Source organism: Zalophus californianus, chromosome 6 (genome assembly GCF_009762305.2).
Source record: "Zalophus californianus isolate mZalCal1 chromosome 6, mZalCal1.pri.v2, whole genome shotgun sequence".
Taxonomy (NCBI): Eukaryota; Metazoa; Chordata; class Mammalia; order Carnivora; family Otariidae; genus Zalophus; species Zalophus californianus.
This window is the reverse complement of record NC_045600.1, coordinates 47,944,039-47,965,526: the sequence shown is the minus strand read 5'-3', so window position 1 is coordinate 47,965,526 and position 21,488 is coordinate 47,944,039. Positions and strand designations below refer to the sequence as shown.

Sequence of the window (21,488 nt, the reverse complement as noted above, 5' to 3'; positions counted from 1 at the left end):
AAGGGGCTCAACGGAGATAATCCAAAACAGATGATGATCTATGTTTCCCATTATCAGTTTATGCAGAAGTAGGGAGTAGCTCCTGCAAGTTATAGTAAAAAGCCTGCCCACCTAGGTGTAGAGGCTTTCTTTGTCCACTCCTGGATACCAGAATATGGTTTCTCCTTATATCTTACTCCTCTGCCTGAGCCTTTTCCATTACAGCATTAAAACTGATTTATACATGCTAATCTCCAACAAGCAGGCTAGATTCTAGCCTATCCTTCACTTTACCAGGAAGCCCTGAATTACAAAGGAAAAGAAGAGTAAAGAATTACCTAACTTTGTTAATATATGCTACTCTTTGGATTTCATCTTACTCTCACTTTTAAATGTACACAGAAGTCATATCTGAGCTGTGCTAAAAAATGCTCCAGTTAACTCCGGGATTTAGAACAGATTTTCTCACAGGAGTAACTTCACAAATGATGTCTAACTTCTTAATGGTGTCTAAATTCTTAAACTGACCTTTAAAAGCCAATAATATGGCTGAATTAATACTAATAACAAACCACTACTTCCTGGGGAAATTTAGCTGAGTTCCTCCCCCGCCCTCCCCCCACAACTGTAGTTCCAGCAGAAGCTACATGAGGTTTCTGCCAGAAAAGGTGGGGTCTTGGTGAGACTGAGCAACAGTTTTCTACAGCTGTAGCTGGAAGCTAGAGTTCACAAGAACAGGTCATAAATAACTCAGATGTTTGGGGACTGTGCCTTCTTTGATATACTTAACTTTGTGAATAAACTCCAGTTTAGAATATATTCTTCATATATCTGTTTCACCATTGTCTTAAGCTTTAATCCAAAGCGGGTAGAATGTTCTTTGAATTGAAACTGTACCATGGAGCAGACTATATAAAGATAATATTTTTGTAGTCTATCCTGAAAGGCAGATAAGCTAAATACAATAATTCATTACAGATGTAATTATTCTTTGATGGGTTACATCAGCTTTTTCAAAATATCTAAATTTGGGTTCACTTTATTCTTCTGATTGGGTGATGACAGACAGCCATTTCCTTTTGAGATAAAAAATAAAATCTACTAGGTTCAGATGCCTCAGGCTTATAGGTTCCAGCTCTGTTGTTCATGTAAAAATGGGTTTTGAGGAGATTATTTCCTCAAAAAAGAGAAGTTTCATTCGAGACTAGCTGAGAAATACAGAACCCCATATCTGCAGTTTTGACTAAGTACCTGTTATTTCCAACCAGATGTCTTGCTAGCACCTTGAATTTAATGTGCTCCAAGGTACCAATATCTTCTCTTAAGAACCAAATAATTTTCTCTTTGGCCTTTCTATTTGTGTTAATGACACTTTTTTTTTTTCTACAGGACTAACCTCTGGCAGCCTCTCCGTAGCCCTCCTAAGAGAACTGACCTCGGGGCAGCAAGAGCTAGTCTGTGTCATGTCATCTTTTACTTGCTGAAGGCACTGAGGTGGACAAATGACCTAAAAAATGCGGTAACTAATCACATTTGGTGTCTTGAAAATGTGAACCATGGAGACTAAGTTGTTAGTAACAAGAAGCATCACATTAAAAGTGGAATATTAGAATAAGAGTCTATGAATGATTGTGGCTAAGGTTACTAGAGACGTACTGAAAACCTGGCTGATGAGTATATCCTTATATAGGAAGGGAAAGATCCACCAGAGCTTGAAAGTGTACCAAAGTATAGGCAGAGATAGTTGGGAAATCCCTGAGACCAGAAGCTCATGACCAAGCCAGAAGGGGTGGGTGGGTGGGTGGGTGGGTGGGTGTGTGTGTGTGTGTGTGTGTGTGTGTGTGTGTGTGTGTGTGTGTGCCAGAAGGGGTGGGTGGGTGGGTGGGTGGGTGTGTGTGTGTGTGTGGGTGTGTGTGTGTGTGTGTGTGTGTGTGTGTGTGTGTGTGTGTGTGTGTGTGTGTGTGTGTGTGTGTGTGTGTGTGTGTGTGTCTTTCTTTCTCTCTCCCAGGAACTCAGCCTGATACTCTTAGGAAAAAAAGACTGGCAGTCTTCAGCCAGAAGGGGTGTGTGTGTGTGTGTGTGTGTCTTTCTTTCTCTTTCCCAGGAACTCAGCCTGATACTCTTAGGAAAAAAAGACTGGCAGTCTTCAGCCAGAAATGTGATCCATAGGGAGCAGGAAGGACGGTAGCTCTGTGTCTGAGATGGCTGACATTGGAATCAGTCCTGCTTCTTAGCAATATGTTGTTGCTTATTTTATAAATAACATGAAAACAAACTTCTTAGGACAGCTAAAGGTACTTTTTTATTGGTATCCAACTATTACATAAAGGCCTATCTATTACACTTGCTAGTTTTATCCCATTAAAATTCTAAACTGGATGTTTTAAAGTAATGTCTGTCATTCTTAATTAATCTTAAAATCACTTATTAATTAGAGATTCCTAGGCTCACTTTATGCTTTCTGAATCAGAATCTTCAAGGGATTCCTAAGATCAGGCAAGTTTCAGAAACCCTATTTTAAATAATTCTGTTTGGGTAAGTATTTTCTGAGTTATAAGTACCTGATTTACAAACAGTTTGTAATAACAGCTATTTATACTGACACAACCATTCCATTCCAACATTATGCATTTTCATTGTTTTGGAGAACAAAGCTGTCAAGACAGATTTAACATTTGGCTACTGATATACACAATTATTTGATTTTTAAATATATATATATATATATATATATTTCTTTTACACTCCTTCCCTTTACCCCTTTGGATGGCAGGAAGGAAAGAGGGCAATGAACATGCATATATATATAATTTGTTTCACCCTGACAGTTAATTCCATATTAGGCAATCTTTCTCACAAATACATCTATTTTCCTTAATCATCTTACTCATTTCTCTCTGTCATCTAATTCCTGGTCATTTACTACAGGAAAATCTCATTCTCTATTCTCTTTGTTTTATGCACAAAGCAAAAAACAACTCTAAACACGGTTAGTAAATTTAGAAACTACTATTGTTAACATCTACTCAAGAAAAGGAAAGCCAAAGTCCTGGAGTTAAATTGGACCAACAAACATACAGAGAATGTAACTGCTACTACTAAAGCCTTTGCAAGTGCCTAGATATCCTCTTCAAAATGTCCTTAAGATCTGATTTCTGAGCCTGGGTGGCTCAGTCATTAAGCTCAGGTCATGATCCCAGGGTCCTGGGATCGAGCCCTACATCGGGCTCTCTGCTCAGTGGGGAGCCTGCTTCTCCCTCTACCATTCCCCCTGCTTGTGTTCCCTCTCTCACTGTGTCTCTCTGTCAAATAAATAAAATCTTTAAAAAAAAAAAAAAGATCTGATTTTCTAGTATCTTGTGGAGAGTTTTTGCAATCTATGTTTATGAGAGACACTGGTCTGCAGTTTTCTTTTTTTGTACCGTCTTTGGTTTTGGTATGAAAGTAATATTAGCACTATGAAGTGAGGCAGGCAGGTCACATTCACTGGGTGCTGACCCTGTCAGGCACTGGGAATGTATTAGTGAAACAAATAAACAAAAACAGACAAAACACTTGCTCTCTGGGTGGGTGTCAGAAAGTAAAACAAGTGAATATATATATGTCAAGTATTATAAGTGCTAAGAAGAAGAGTTAATTAACCAGAGCTTGGGATCAGAGAATGATGGAGCTAAGTGCTGTTTTACACAGACTGAAGGGTCAGAAAGGCCTTTCCAATAAGGTGATGTTTGAGCAAATACATGAACATAGCGAGGGAGTAGGTCAAATGGATCCCTAAGGGAATAACATTCTAGGCTCAAGGAACAGCGAATATGAAAGCTTTAAAGCAGCAGTGTATCCGGCACATTAGAAAACAGAGAGACGCCCAGTGTTTGTAAAGTGAACCAGAACAGTGGTAGAAGATGGGATGAGCCAGGAATTAGAAGGCCAGATCAGAAGTGGCCTTTTCCGGGGTGTCTGGGTGGCTAGTCAGTTGAGTGTGTGATAATTTCAGCTGAAGTCTTAATCTCAGGCTCATGAGTTCAAGCCCCGCACTGGGTTCCACGCTGGGCATGAAGCCTACCAAAAATAAAAAGGGGGAACACCTGGGTGGCTCAGTCAGTTAAGTATGTGACTCTTGATTTAGGCTCAAGTCATAAGTTGCGAGATCAAGCCCCGAGTTGGGCTCCATGCTCAGGTGGGAGTCTGCTTGAGATTCTCTCTCTCCCTCTGCCCCTCCACCATCATGCACATGACGCGTACTGTCTCAAAAAAATAAAATCTTAAAAAAAAAAAGGGAAATGGCCTTTTCAGCCATCATCATAAGGACCTTGATTTTTTTTAAAAAAATTTTTATTGTTATGTTAATCACCATACATTACATCATTAGTTTTTGATGTGTTCCATTATTCATTGTTTGTGCATAACACCCAGTGCTCCACGCAGAATGTGCCCTCTTTAATACCCATCACCAGGCTAACCCATCCCCCCACCCCCCTCCCCTCTAGAACCCTCAGTTTGTTTTTCAGAGTCATCGTCTCTAATGGTTCGTCTCCCCCTCCAACTTACTCCCCTTCATTCTTCCCCTCCTGCTATCTTCTTCTTTTTTCTTTCTTAACATATATTGCATTATTTGTTTCAGAAGTACAGATCCGTGATTCATCAGTCTTGTACAATTCACAGTGCTCACCATAGCACATACCCTCCCCAATGTCTATCACCCAGCCACCCAATCCCTCCCACCCCCCACCACTCCAGCAACCCTCAGTTTGTTTCCTGAGATTAAGAATTCCTCATATCAGTGAGGTCATATGATACATGTCTTTCTCTGATTGACTTATTTCACTCAGCATAACACCCTCCAGTTCCATCCACGTCGTTGCAAATAAGGACCTTGATTTTAATCCGAGCAAGATGGCAAGCCTTTGAGATTTTTGAATAATGGAGTATAGTATCTTAGTTTCAGAAGGATTGCTCTGGTTCCTGTGTTGAGAACAGATTCAACATAGCATATGGGGGGGCAGGGGAGAGAAGAAGTTGGAGGGGGTGATAGCTCAAGGCCTAAAGCAAAGCAATCATTGAGATAACTCAAGCTGGAGTTGAAGTGGTTTAGGCCAGGACAGCAGCAAAGAAAGTGTTGACAAAATTAAGAGTCTGGATATATTCTGAAGGTGGAGCTTTTTGAAGGTAGAAATGTTTATTTTTTAAAAGTTCCACAGGTGATTTTTGGGGTTCCTGCGTGGCTCAGTTGGTTAAGCGTCTGCCTTCGGCTCCGGTCATGATCCCAGGATCCTGGGATTGAGCCCTGCATCAGGCTCCTTGCTCAGCGGGAGACTGCTTCTCCCCCTCCTTTCTGCTCGTGTGCTCTATCTCTCTCTCAAATAAATAAAATATTAAAAAATATATTTAAAAAAGTTCCACAGGTGATTTTCATATACCCTCCTTCCTTCAATAGAACCACTAGCATAATTCCTAACCTGCCTGAAGTTATGCAGTTATTAAGTGGCAGACGGTATTTAGAACCCCAGCAATCTGTCTCCAGAGCCCCAAACCTATCCTCTCTCTCAAACCCCTAAAATGCTGTTCCTTTCATGTGACAATGTTTTGGAGAGGGCTATAACCTTGACTAATACCAGCAAAATATTCTTTAGTATATACTGAACTTCCAGAGAGTTTAGCATATTTTAATATTTCCACAAAAAGTGAAACAAGATTTTCCAATTGTTATTTCATCAAATATCAATGGGTTCATGCTTTTCCTACCTACTACAAGTATTTCTAGTACAAGTATTGTTCGTATTTCCTACTTTAATCCTTTTTAAACAAATATTCACAGAAAGCTATCAGAAACATGTCTAGTTCTATATGCGTATCAATAATGGAAATTACTTTTTCAAAAGAAATAAAACCTGTTTTATTTCTTATTATTGTATCACATTAATATTTTTATCCTACAACAGTCAGCCAATGTAGAAAAATATAAAGAACAAAATAAAAGTCACCCACAAATCCACTATCAAGAGACACTCACCATTCACATTTCTTCCAGTCCTGTAAGTATTTAAGGTTTCTCCCACCATAGACACAAACTGGACTCCTACTCTACAGGTTCATGACCCATTCTGTAAACATTTTCTGTGTTGTTAAGAATCATTTAAAAGGTATCCAAATTGGAAAGGAAGAATAAAATATTTGTTTGCAGATGATATGATCTTATTCGTAGAAAACTCTAAAGATACCACAAGAAAACTTTTAGAATAAACAAATTCAGCAAAGTTTTAAGAAACAAAATCAACACAAAAAATCAGTTGTGTTTCTATACACTAATAATGAACAATAAGAAAAGGAAATTAAGAAAACAATTCCATTTACAATTGCATCAAAAAGAATAATAGACTTAGGAATGAACCTAACAAAGGTGGTCAAAGTACACTGAAAACTACAAAACATTGCTCAAAGAAATTAAAGATGACATAAATAGAAAGATATCCCATGTTCAGGATAAGATGATTTACTATTGTTAGATGTCAATAAAACACCCAAAGCAATCCACAGATTCAACATAATATGCATCAAAATCCTAATAGCATCTTCTTAGGAGAAATAGAAAAAAATCATCCTAAAATTCATTTGGAACCTCAAGGAACCTCAAATAATTTTGAAAAAGAACAGATATGGAAGATTCACACTTCCAGATTTCAAAACACATTACAAAGTCACAGTAATAAAAACAGCATGCTACTTCTGTAAAAACACACGGATCAATAGTTCAGAGTAGAGAGCCCAAAAATAAACCCACACAATTATGATCAAATGATCTTTGACAAGGGTGCCAAGACCACTAAACAAGGAAAAGACGGTTGTTTCAACAAATAGTATTGGGATAACTGAGTATCTTCATATAAAAGAATGGAGATGACCCTTATCTTACACTATATATACACACAAAAATTAACTCAAAATGAATTAAAGATCTAAACGTAAGATTCAAAATTATGAATCTCTTAAAGAAAAACTTCCTAACATTGGATTTAGCAATGATTTCTTAGATATAGCACCAAAAGCACAAGCCAACGAAGGCAAAAATAGGTAAATGGGACTATGTCAAACTTAAATTTTTTTCATCAAAGGACACAATCAACAGAGTGAAACAACAACCTGTGGAATGGGAGAAAATATGTGCAAACCATGTATCTGATAAGTGGTCAATATCCAAAAAATATAAAGAATTCCTACAACTCAACAACAAAAAATAACCAATTAAAACATGGGCAAAAGACTTGAATAGGTATAGCTCCAAAGAGGATATGCAAATGGTCAACAAGCACACAAAAAGATGCTCCACATCACTAACCATCCAAGAAATGCAAATAAAAACCACAAGGTATCACCTCACAACTATTATAAAAAAACAAAAACAAAAAACAAAAAACAGAGTAACAAGTGTTAGTAGAAACATGGAGAAGTTGAAACCCTTCTGCACTATTGGTGGTAGTGTAGAATTGTACAATCATTATGGAAAACATTACGGCAGTTCCTCAAAAAATTAAAAATTTACTACCATATGATCTAATAATCCTATATCTAGGTATATATCCAAAAAATCTGAAAGCAGGTATCAGGGATATTTGCATGCCCATGTTCATAGGAGCATTATTCATGATAGCTGAGAGATGGAAGCAACTCAAATGTCCATCAACAGATGGGTAAATGGATAAACCAAATGTAGCTTAGACATACAGTGGAATACTACGCAGCCATTAAAAAAGGAAGGAAATCCTGTAACATGCTACAACATCGATGAACCTTGAGGATATTGGGCTGAGTGAAATAAACCACTCACAAAAGAACAAGTTATAGGAGGTATCTAAAGCAATCAAGTTTATAAATATAAAAAGTAGATGGTTACCAAGGGCTGAGGGAAGGGGAGCAAGGAATTGTTGCTTAATAGATGTGGACTTTCAATTCTACAAGATGAAAAAGTTCCAGAGATCTGTTTCACAAAAAGGTAAATATATTTAGCATCACTAAACTATAAGCTTAAAAATGGTTAAGATGGTAAAGCTTAATAATAGGTACTTTTTACCATAATAAAAATAATTTAAAATTATGTGAATATAGTCTAATTTATTTAACCATTTCACTATGGTTGGATATTCAAGTTTTAAAATTTACTGTTTTCAAATATATGTTTTGTAAATAAAAATTAAGTAATCTAAAAATTGTGTTATCATTTACAATAAAATCACAATGCAAAACAGTAGCTCTTTTAATTAATATTTGTAACACTTAGCAATGGAAAAAGCTTTTTTTTTTTTTAAACCAGGCATGGAAAAAGCTTTTTGTACTAATAAGTACTAAATATATATTTCTGAAGTTTATGAAATGAAATCAGTCTTAAAGACAGATATCAAAGGGAAAACTGATTTTACTGTACAGGTAATACATTAACAGTATCATTTCTAGAAAACCAATTAATTGAATGCTAAATATTCTGTCAGATGATTTTCAAATGTCTTGTGGATTTGATTGTTTTTGTTGGTAATAAGGAAACAGGAGTTTTTTCCACTGAGCAAAATGAGGATAGAATGTAAATAGAACAGTCATTTCTAACAAAACATTTTCCTTGGGATGCCTATCTTAGATTCTGAAAACTCATCTACAGAGAAAATTCCTATCCATTTTAAATTCACTAATTTAGAATCAGACATTGAAGCTCACTTTTTAAATTACATGGAAACAAAAAGTATCTTCATTTCAATATCATCTTGTGTTCAAAAAGCAAACTGGGATCTAACTGAAACTGAGTACCCTTGCATAACAAAGTGATTTTTACCTACAAAATGACAGAAAATGTCTATTTAGCCTTTATAAGCTTTCTGTATCTATTATTTAAAGGCAATTAAAAAAAAAAACACTGGTGGGCACTTGTGACCCCAATTTAACTTTTCCACCAATTCTGACTTGAACTTTCCAAATAGTGAAGACAGGATACTTATTTTAGTTAAGTAATATTAACTTAATACTTTATTTCACAGATTTTGAAAAATCGAAATTCTTAGATTTTAAAATAGAAGTTAAATATTAAAAAAGCAAGAAAATACCACTTACCCAGAATAGCTGACATCTGTCCTATTTGGCCAAAGCTCCTACTTTGGGATTTCTTTCAAGAACATTAACAAGGCAAACTAATGGTTGTTTAAATCTTTATATACATTTTGACTTTTTAAAAATTTACTTTCTCTGCTTATACTTCCAGCAAACAAGATGAAGTATTATAAAACAAAACTGAGGGGTGCCTGAGTGGCTCAGTCGGTTAAGCATCTGCCTTTGGCTCATGTCAATGATCTCCAGGTCCTGGGATTGAGCCCCACATATCCATCCTGCGTCCTGCTTCCTGCTCAGTGGGGAGTCTCTTCTCCCTCTCCCTCTGCCCCCCCGACCCCCACTGGTGCTCGCTCACATGCTCTCTCAAATAAATAAAACAAAATAAAATGAAATAACTGAGAAAAGTTTTAAACATCCAAAGATACATTTTCCTATTCATTTTGAAAACTGTCTAAACCAATGAAGTACATTTAACTTGTCATTTTATTTAAAAATGCTGAATTATTTCATGAACGTTTCCAATTCAGCATTTTAAAAAACAAACTAACAAAAGTATATCACGTTAATCACCATGGATAATGATTTTATTAAATCACATCCTTATAAGCAAAGCTCAGTTTTGTTTTGTTTTTAATTGAGGTATAACTGACATACAACGTTTTATTAGTTTCAGATGTATGACACAATGATTTGATATTTGTATATTGTAAAATGATCACCACAGTAAGTCTAGTTAATGTCTGTCAGTAATCACAAAATTTTTTTCTCGTGATGAGAACTTTTAAGATTTATTTTCTTAGCAACTTTCATATATGCAATACAGTATTGTTAACTACAGTCACCATGCTGTACAGTACATCTCCATGACTTATTTTATACCTGGAATTTTGTACCTTTTGACTCCCTTCACCCATTTCACCTATCCCCACCCAATTGCCTCTGGCAACCACCAATTTGTTCTTTGTATCTATGAGCTTAGTTTTTGTTTTTATTTAGAGTCCACATATAAGTGAAATCATATGGCATTTGCTTTCTCTGACTTATTTCACTTAGCATAATGTCCTCTAAATTCATCCACGTTGTCACAAACGGCGGGACTGCATTTCTTTTTTACATATACACACATCTTTATCCATTCATCCATGGACAGACACTCCATATATATCTTGGCTACTGTAAAAAATTGCTGTAATTAGCACGGGGGTACATATATCTTTTTGAGTTAGTGTTTTCATTTTCTTCAGATGAATACCCAGAGTGGAACTGCTGTATCATAGCAGAGTTTCTATTTTTAACTTTCTGAGGAACCTCCACACTGTCTTCCATAGTGGCTGCACCAATTTAGTGGCTGCACCAATTTAATTTCCACCAACAGTACACAAGGGTTCCATTTTCCCCACGTCCTCACCAACACTTACTTCGTCTTTTTGTTAAGAGCCATTCTAACAGGTGTGAGGTGATATCTTATTGTAGTTTTGATCTGCATTTCCCTGATGATGAGTGATGCTCAGCATCTTTTCATGTGTTTATTTGGCCATTTGGATGTCTGCTTTGGAAAAACGTCTACTCAGAGCCTTTGCCCATTTTTTAATCAGACTGGGGTTCTTTTCGCTACTGAGCTGTTCACAGTTTTTAACAAACTATCATGTGCATAACTTTAAAATACTACACTTTAGTTTCACCAGAAAAGAGGGGTAATAATGGGAGAAGAAAATGAAGGGAGGGGAGAGTAGGATTCTGATGATCAGCTTTCCCAGGAATCTTGCTTCTGTTCTGGCTGTTGGCTGCCACTAGCTACAGACTTGTTGAGCAAAATGAGCATCTGTAAAATGAGTTAGAGGGAAGGCTGCAATTCAGACACAGACAGGAAAACATGGTGACATGCATCATCATAATATCTGCCTGCTTTTTAGGGCAGTCCTTATGTCTGACCAAAGAGATGGAAAATGAAACTAAAATTCACAATGGTATCATCAGTATCATTTATTTTCAATACTAATCACTAGTAAGCCAAACTTTATTCGAATGTCACCATTTGTAAGATGTAGGTATGCATATTTAATAAGTATCTACTATGAAAATAAGATACAGAAACGATTTAATCATTCTTAAAAATAATCATTTGCCTGTGTATATGAACGGTAACAAAAATATAGAGACACAGGAAGGAATGCTGACATTTTCTTTTTCTTTTATTTTTGTGGCTAATTAAAAAAACCAATTCTCTACGTTAATTTATTTTTAACTCTAAGATTCACTTAGAATTTTTATGAGTATTAGAGTTGCAAAAGCAATCTGTTTCAGTGAAATTTTCAATATATTATTAAATATATTATATTATAAATATAATAATCTTTAAGATTAAATTGTGAGGTAAATCTGTAATAAAATTCAAGACCGAACAATTAGTATGAACTTCAATAATCTATTTTTACCTGGGGTGAAAAGTATTATTAAGTTTACAGTTGGGATAATATTTACTCAAAAAAAAAAAAAGTCTTGTTTATGTTTTACCAGACATAGGGCTTTTTCTAAGTCATATTGGCAAATAATTATCTTTTCATATCTAAATATAATTCTAAACCAGCTCATCTGTTAAATCAATACAAGGAAGCACTTTTGTATTATACTGGCTTTAGCACAAATTTTTTTAAACGCTACTAAGTAGAGTTAAAAATTCATTTCTGAAATACAGCTGTCTCCAGAATTATTTGAAGCATCTGAACTGAATGTTGGGAAAATTCATTAGCATACCATCATATTTTTTACCTAATTTTCACATTCCAAAAATGTGAAAAACACTATCTACTTTGGTGAAAATGCTAAAATAAATGAATGAATGAATAAATAATAAATAAATAAATAAATACCTATGGTCAACAGAAAAATATTTTTTAAAAACAGAGGCAAAATACATGGGGTGCCTGGGTGGCTCAGCTGGTTAAGTGACTGCCTTCAGCTCAGGTCATGATCCTGGAGTTCCGGGATCGAGCCCCACATGCGGCTCCTTGCTCAATGGGGAGCCTGCTTCTCCCTCTGACCCTCCCCCCTCTGATGTGCTCTCTCTCAAATAAAATCTAAAAAAAATAAATAAAAAGAGGCAAAATACAAAAGAAAAAAATCCTCGAATAAGATGTAACGAAACCATCCAAATGAATAAAAATACTGTCACAACCAGAAGATCAATTCCTCAAATTCTAAAGCATAGATGATGAAAATAAATGAAACTATTTACTAAGATGAAAAGTATATATATTTAAAGTATAAGAAAAACTTACGGTTGTTATTTGCTAAATTTACTAAAATTACAATTACTATTAACCATGAACTGAAATCTGAATATATAATAAATATTATGGTCCTATCTTCTGAACATCACAAGCTCATAGGAGATAAGCAGTATTAGTGCCACAAATAATCAGGAAGAAGCAGCAAGACCTGCAGAGGAAAAAATGCCAAGACAGCCTTACAGTTTCCCCCAACACTACACACAGAGAAGATGTCTACACATTTTTGAGGGTGGAATAATGTGTGATACAAATAGTTCTATATTTCGTCAACTGGTCATTCTTATTCAAAGGCAAAAGAAAGACATTTATAATATTCATTTGTACAAAAACTATTTACTGAGTGCCTACTGTACCGTATTACACTGTTTCAGATGCTGAAATATAGCAGCTGAGAGAGACCACTATATATTTATTTATATTTATTATACAAATACATATACATATATAAACATATACATTTTATTTCAGAGAATTAAAATAACAAGAGCTTGAGTAGCCACTTCAAATTAGGTAGACAGAAATGGCTCTCTCTGAGGACATGACTTTTAAACTGAGATGTAAATGACCCAGAAGCCTTCTGTTCAAAAGATCATGAAAAATAGTACTTCAGGTAGAATGAAGGGCTAGTTTACTCTTGGACTGTTTAAATAAAAAGAAAATAGGGCGCCTGGGTGGCTCAGATGGTTAAGCGTCTGCCTTCGGCTCAGGTCATGATCCCAGGGTCCTGGGATCGAGTCCCGCATCGGGCTCCCTGCTCAGTGCAGAGCCTGCTTCTCCCTCTCTCTCTGCCATTCCCTCTGCTGTGCTCTTCTCTCTAACTCTCTGTCAAATAAATAAATAAAACCTTTAAAAAAATAAATAAATAAATAAATAAAAAGAAAATAAAAGCAGATTAGAGAAGGGAAAAAGTTACATGATGAGTTCAGAGAAGGAGACAGCAAATCATGTAGGGTTTTATAAGCAACGTTAAAAGGGTGAATATTATTCTAAGTGGATTCGAAAGCTTCAGAGAGCACTGCAATCTGATTTGTGTTTTTAAAAGATCAGTCTGGTGGCTTGGTGCAACCGGCTGGAAGAAGATGGGCGGTGTGGGACAGGACGGCGAGACCAGAGGGTAGAGAAGGCAACGCAGAGAAGTAGACAGATGCAGAATACATTTTACAGGTAGAGGTGAAGAAACCTGCTAACAGCCTGACTCTGGAGTACAAAAAAAAGAGAGAAATCGCAAGGACAACACCGAGATTTCCGGCTTGGCTAACTGCTTGTCAAAATGGGGAAGACTGAGGGAAGAGCAGGTTTGGGGTGAACAATCAATTTGTGGGTTCAAACTATACTACTGCTAATACATAAGAGGAAAACGTATATGATTATTTGATTCATTCTATTAATAGCTGATACAAAATAAGTCAGTCAGAATGGCAGGGACATGGCATGAAAAGACCAATACTGAGCACCGAATCCACTTAAATATAAAACTAAGTCCAAATAATTGGTATATTATAATTCTTAAAAGATATGCAGACTAACACACACTCAATGCCCCAGTATAATAAAAAAATTCTCAGGCAAAAACCTCCAAATAAACTAACCAACGTCTGAAAATTGGGAGATGAAGAGGTAGGAGGGTATAAACACGTAAAATTCAACATCTTTAAACCTAGAAGTCATTGACTTTCAGTGCTTAAGTTAATAAATCAAAAACATCCATATAAGCATGTTAATCAAAGTCTCATTGTAAGCCATCCTATCCTCTGTTAAAACTAGACTGTGTACCTTTCAAAATATCAGCGGTAAAATAGCCATAATTTTTTAAATTTTTAAAAGCTTCAAAAAACATTAGAAAATAAAACCACAACAAAGGATCAAACATCTCACTAAACAATACAGTAATAGACTCATCTATTAAAAGGAGAAAAGATTCAGATTGGGTTATAAAATAAAACTCACATACACCTAAAAACCACTGACCCAGAAAGGACTAAAGTAAAATGACAGACCCAAGTATAGCAGCTGTATCCATTTGTTAATATGCCACACGAATATAATCAAAAAGGAGAGTTGGCAAGATCAGTGTTTGATGAAGTTAAACTAAAGGCAAAAGGGCATGAAAAGCTATCTAATGAAATGCTATCGATGAAAAACTATCTGCCAGAGAAAATAAGTCCAATAAATCAATGACTTATATCAACAGTAACCAACTAGAAAGTGTAAGGGGGGGAAAATGACATTCGTAACAGCAAGAAATATCATAAATATGAATTATTTGGCAAGTTATAATACTTGGCTGAAGACCTGAATTTCTACTCTCAAAATGCTCTATCTTCTAAATTAATCTCACAAGCTTTTTTCTCTTTGACAAAAATGATTTTAAAGTTCTCCTGAAAAATAAAAGCAGTGAAGATTATAAAATGCATCGAAAAGTTAGAATCATCAAAAACAGGATAGTACTGAAGAAGGAATAGGAGGGAAAAACAATCACTGGAACAGAAAACAAAACCCAGAGATACATGGAAATTTAGTTTACAACAATCGAGGCATTTTAACCCTGAGAATAAAAGACAAGAGTCTGTGTAAACAGCTCTGGGAAACTATCTAGCCACTTGAAAAAGAATAAACCTAGAGCTCTCCTTCGCCCCTTAGAACAAATTGTTCCTGATGGAGCGAATATATAAATACCGGAAGAAAAGAAGGGAAAAAAACTAGAAAAAATTAGTTAAATACTTTTAGAATTGTCTAGTAGAAAAGGCCTACCGAGGAAAAGGAGAATAGTGAAAGGAAAACTGAAAATTTATCTAAGAAGAAAGAAATCACTTTCACACAGAAAAGGATGACAAGCAGAGTACGAAGAGAGAAAAACTGGGGAAAACTTGAAAAACACGAAGAGCCACTATTCTCAAAGTGCAAATGGCATCTAAAAATCGATAATAAAAGACAATTTGGTAGAATTGGGCAAAATATAAGTATAGGCAAATAACATTATAAAAATGATCAAATACTAAAATCACATTATCAAGCATTTATTGAACTTCTATATTATTCTTTTTGGGGGGAGAATTTAAACATTAGTCAATCTTACATATTAAGGAACTCTGACATAAGGTCAACAAAGCACAAAAAAACTCCAACCTTTCAATCTTAATGGTCCCCACAATTAATCTTTATGTATTAAATAATAACGTCATATGATGATATATGTTTCTCTTTTATGACTTAATGAGAAGTCAGTAAGATTTTTAAAAATACATTCAACTCAAATAAGTGAAACTATGCTAAAGCAAGCCCAGTGCACTCACTGAGGGCAGAGAAGGGATAAATAACTTTCTTCCCTCTGAGAACGCAGCCCATTCATTATTTGGACTCTAACTATCCCTTGAACATAACTTGAATATCTGCTCACGACTCCTCCAGAAGAGGCAAATGCTTGCATAGTTGTGTTATATTCTCTTCTATTTGTGTTAGTGACATCATTGGGGATCACTCTATACTTACTAAATAGAACTTAAGAGTATTTTTTTTTGTGATCCATATTTTTTTTTTATTCAAGCATAATTGGCAAACAGTGTAATATTAGTTTCAGGTGTACAACATGATTCAGCAATTCTATACATTTCTCAGTGCTCATCACAATAAGTGTACTCTTAATCCCCTTCATTTCTTTTTTTTTTGTTTTTTTTGTTATGTTATATTAATCACCATACATTACATCATTAGTTTTTTTTTTTTTTAAAGATTTTTTAATTTATTTGACAGAGAGAGAGACAGCGAGAGCAGGAACACAAGCAGGGGGAGTGGGAGAGGGAGAAGCAGGCTTCCCACGGAGCAGGGAGCCCGATGCAGGGCTCGATCCCAGGACCCTGGGATCATGACCTGAGCCGAAGGCAGCTGCTTAACAACTGAGCCACCCAGGCACCCCTACATCATTAGTTTCTGATGTAGTGTTCCATGATTCATTGTTTGCGTATAACACCCAGTGCTCCATTCAGTACATGCCCTCTTTAATACCTATCACCAGGCTAATCCATCCCTCTCCGCCCTCCTCTCTAGAACCCTCAGTTTGTTTCTCAGAGTCCATAGTCTCTCATGGTTCATCTCCCCCTCTGAATTACCCCCCCCTTCATTTTTCCCTTCCTACTATCTTCTTTTTTTAACATATAATGTATGATTTGTTTCAGAGGTACAGGTCTGTGATTCAACAGTCTTATACAACTCACAGCACTCACCATAGCACATACCCTCCCCAATGTCTATCACCCAGCCACCCCATCCCTCCCACCCCCCACCACTCCAGCAACCCTCAGTTTGTTTCCTGAGATTAAGAATTCCTCATATCAGTGAGATCATATGATACATGTCTTTCTCTGATTCACTTATTTCGCTCAGCATAATACCCTCCATTTCCATCCACGTCATTGCAAATGGCAAGATTTCATTCCTTTTGATGGCTGCATAATATTCCATTGTATATAAATACCACATCTTCTTTATCCATTCATCTGTCAATGGACATCTTGGCTCTTTCCACAGTTTGGCTATTGTGGACATTGCTGCTGTAAACATCGGGGTGCACGTACCCCTTCAGATCCCTACATTTGTATCTTTGGGGTAAAAACCCAGTAGTGGAATTGCTGGGTCGTATGGTAGCTATTTTCAACTTTTTGAAGACCCTCCATACTGTTTTCCAGAGTGGCTGCACCAGCCTGCATTCCCACCAACAGTGTAGAAGGGGAGAACTCTAAGAGTATTATAACAATTTCTAATACCCAGAGGCAAAAAGGATACCGTGTCTTATATGGAAGCTTATTTTTAAAGTGTTGCAGCATAAGCTACCCTCAGTAATCTCTCTTTAATGAATCATATACATAATGATGAAAATATTGTATCTGAAATGCAGAAACATTTTTAATGCTCAAATTAAGAAATTGTTTGGCATAATTACAGTCACACAATTATTCTACATGTCTAAGTTTATGAAGCAGCAATGAACAATCACCAAATATTCACCTACCTGGTCAAAAATTACCACTCCTTTTTCCAACAACATTATTTTGCAGAAACAGACAAATTTATCCTAAAATTTATATGAAATCTCAAGGGACCGTGGATAGCCAAAACTAATCTTGAAAAAGAAGATCAAAATTAGATGATTCACACTTCCTGATTTCAAAACTTACTACAAAGCTATGGTACTCAAAGTAGTGTGATACTGGCATACAGACAGACATAAGGACCAGCAGAATAGAATAGAGAATCCAGAAGTAAGCCCTTACATATATGGTCAAAGATTTTTTGACCTTCAACCAGAAAGATTTCTGACAAGGCTGCTAAGATTATTCAATGGGGAAAGGACCATCTTTTCAACAAATGGTGCTGGGAAAATGGATATCCACAAGCAAAAATACAAAGTCGGACCCTCACCCAACACCATATACAAAAATTAACTCAAGATGATCACAGACTTTGTAAGACGTAAAACTGTAAAACTCTTACAATAAAGCAAAGCTCGTTGACACTAGATTTGTCAATGATTTCTTGAGTATGGTACTAAAGGCACAGGCAACAAAAGAAAAAATAGGCAAGCTGGACTTCATGAAAATTTTAAAATTTTATGCACCAAAAGACAATACCAATACAGTAAAAAGCCCATGGAATGGGAGAAAATATTTGCAAATCATATATCTGATATGGGATTAATATCCAGATTATAACAAAGAGCTCCAAAAACTCAACAACAAAGAAACAAACCCAATTAAAAAATGAGCAAAGGACTTAAACAGACAATTCTCCAAAAATGATAGACAAATAAGCACATGAAAAGATGCTCAACATCACTAATCACTACAGAAATGCAAACAAAAGCTACAATGAGATACCCCCTCACATCCATTAGGATGGCTGCGATAACAAAACAAAACAAAACAGAAAAATAATACGTGTTGATGAGGATGTGGAGAAATTGGAACACTTGAACACTACTGGTAGGAATGCAAAATTGTACAGCCACTGCAGAAAACAGTATGGTGGTTCCTAAAAAATTAAAAATAGAATTACTATATGATCCAGCAATTCTACTTCTGGGTATATAAAAAGAATAAAAGCAGGTCTGGAAGAAATATTTGTATGTTCATCCTCATATAGCAGTATTATTCACGACAGCTAAAATGTGGAAGCAACCCAAGTGCCCATCAACATATGAGTGGATAAATAAAATGTGATCTATTCATTCAAGGGAATGTTATTTGGTCTTGAAAAGGAACGAAATTCAGACATATGTGACAACTGGATGAGACTTGAAGACATTATGCTAAGTGAAATAAGCCAGCCAGTCACAAAAAGACAAATACTATATGATTCCACTTAAATCAAGTACCCAGAGTAGTGAAAATCACAGAGACAAAAAGTAAAATGGTGGTTGCCAAGGGCTAGGAGGAAGACCAGAATGGGAAGTTACTATATAATGGGTATAGAGTTTAAGTTTTACAAGATGAAGAGTCCTGAAGATGGATGGTGGTGATGGTAGCACAACATTATCAATGTATTTTATTCAACTGAACTATACACTTAAAAATGGTTTCAGCGGCACCTGGGTGGCTCAGTCGTTAAGCGTCTGCCTTCGGCTCGTGTCATGATCCCAGGGTCCTGGGATCGAGCCCCACATCAGGCTCCCTGCTCGGCAGGAAGCCTGCTTCTCCCTCTCCCACTCCCCCTGCTTGTGTTCCCTCTCTTGCTGTGTTTCTCCCTGTCAAGTAAATAAATAAAATCTTAAAAAAAAATGGTTTTGTTGGTAAATTTTCTGTTATATATATTTTACAATAAAAAACTGGAGAGAAAAAGCTACTACTACTCTCATGAGAAAACTCTTAGGTTATTGAAATAACAAAAGAGTTTCAGGTTTTACACAGTTGTTTTTTTTTTTCAAAGCAAATTTCTCAGTATTTTTTTTAAGTTATCTCTACACCCAACATGGGGCTCAAACTTACACCCCAAGATCAAGACTTGCATGCTCTACTGACTGAGCCAGCCACGCACCCCTGTTTTAAAACAAACACCTTTCTGTTACAAAGACGTGTTTAGAAAAAAAAAAAGGCCCTAGGCTAAGACCAGAATTATTAAACCTAACAGCCAGGTTACATCTGACATATAAAATACCATTATCCCAAATATTACCAAATATCTCACCCCATCAATGAATACTTTCCTAATTAAATTCTCATAAAAGAAGTTCAAATATTTCACTATAACCTTAAAAGAAAATTACTTTAACACCGTCAATGTGCCTTCCAATTTTTGAATGTGCACATTTCAAATTTTATTTCGCAACAAAACTATCACACCAAACTCATCTTTAACTAACAACCTCCAGTGGAATTTAATTATAACCATATTGGATATCTTACTGCCCTGACAACAAAGATTTCTTTTTGGAAGAAGGGAAATAAGGAAAAAATACGGAAAATGCTTAAGTTCTATATTTATGAACTACACAAGAGAAGTATTAAAAAATTATCTTGAGAGTTTTAATACATACCAGGCTCCAATTTGATAATTTTTACTGCAGCCAACTCTCCTGTATGAATATTTCTAGCCTAAAATGAAAATAAAAATGTTTTTAAGTTTGTTAGTTATATAAAAATTATTTGGCACTAAGTTAATTAGCTGCTTATCAACCATGCTTTTAACAGAACTTTATTTCCAATAAAATGAATATATTCATTTTCTCATTAAAGAAAAATATAGAAAAGACACACACACACAGTTACCTTTCGTCCCACCACTCAAAACTAGCTATTATTTACAATTTTTGTTATACTTCCGCTAAGCCTTTTCTTTATACTAGAGTTAATATTCTTATTAAAAAATACTCATGGTTTTTATGTATTTTATAAATATAATAGTATATCATTAAGGGAAAATTTAGAAAAACAAGTCATCTGTATCTTACTACCCAGAGGAAAAAAGTTAAATAGAGCATGTGTTTCTTTTTTTCCATGTGTAGATGTGTCAGTGCTTACATGTGTATGTGTGGTAGAAGATAATGACATCACACATAGTCTTCTACAATGTTATTTATAATGCTGCATAATTTTCTATTGATGGGAGACTGTATTTCACTAATCTGGTATTGTTGAACATGGAGGGTTTTAATATTATTCTGCAGTTATAAATACAGGGATAAATATATCTTAGCTTTATATCTATCCACAGCCTTATTTCCTTCAGATAAATTCCTAAAAAAGAAACTATTCACTACTTACCAAAAAATCACAGACAGATTGATTTTTAAAAGAGATTTATTTATTTGAGAGAGTGTGCACGAGCACCACACACATCCAAGTAGGGGGAGGGGCAGAGGGAGAGACTCCTCAAGCAGACTCCCAGCTGAGCAGGGAGCCCACGATGGGGCTGGATCCCATGACCCATGAGTACACGACCTGAGCAGAAACCAAGAATTGGACACTTAACCGACTGCACCACCCAGGAGCCCCTGGAGAGACTTATTATAATTAGTGCTGCAATGATTATAACTGCAAATATTTTGGCACATACCAGAGTTTATCAGTAAGGCAACTTACAAGTCTATTTGTTAGGTCAAAAGTATGTGAATTTTAAATGAAGATATTGCCATAGTGCCCTTTAACAAAACTGTGTGAATTTATATTCTCACCAACCTTGAATGTGAAATCTATATTCGCTAAGTTCTCTTGTAGGTCCAAATTTTAATTCTGTTTTTAAAATTATGAACTTCCATGTTATACATAATTTTAAATGGCTACATAATAGTCCACAAAATCATTCTCCCTTATTGTTAGACATTAAGAATGCTACACATAGTCTTTTCTCCTTTTTAAAAAATGTTTTATTGTTATGTTAATCACCATACATTACATCATTAGTTTTTGATGTAGTGTTCCATGATTCATTGTTTGGCTACACATAGTCTTTTTTTTTTTAAGATTTTATTTATTTATTTAATTGACAGAGAGAGAGAGAGAGAGAGAGAGACAGCGAGAGAGGGAACACAAGCAGGGGGAGGGTCAAAGGGAGAAGCAGGCTTCCCGCGGAGCAGGGAGCCCGATGCGGGGCTCGATGCGGGGCTCGATCCCAGGACCCCGAGATCATGACCTGAGCTGAAGG

General features: G+C 35.8%; 1 protein-coding gene across 2 annotated transcripts in view; it reads right to left on the bottom strand.

The window, feature by feature from the left end:
* MAP4K5 (mitogen-activated protein kinase kinase kinase kinase 5) overlaps positions 1-21,488 on the bottom strand; it is a 108,309-nt gene that overhangs the window by 64,191 nt on the left and 22,630 nt on the right. For both annotated transcript variants that reach the window (XM_027569988.1, XM_027569989.1), the window contains exon 3: positions 19,882-19,939. In XM_027569988.1, the coding sequence (XP_027425789.1) occupies positions 19,882-19,939 (58 nt within the window). The remainder of the gene's footprint in view (positions 1-19,881; positions 19,940-21,488) is intronic.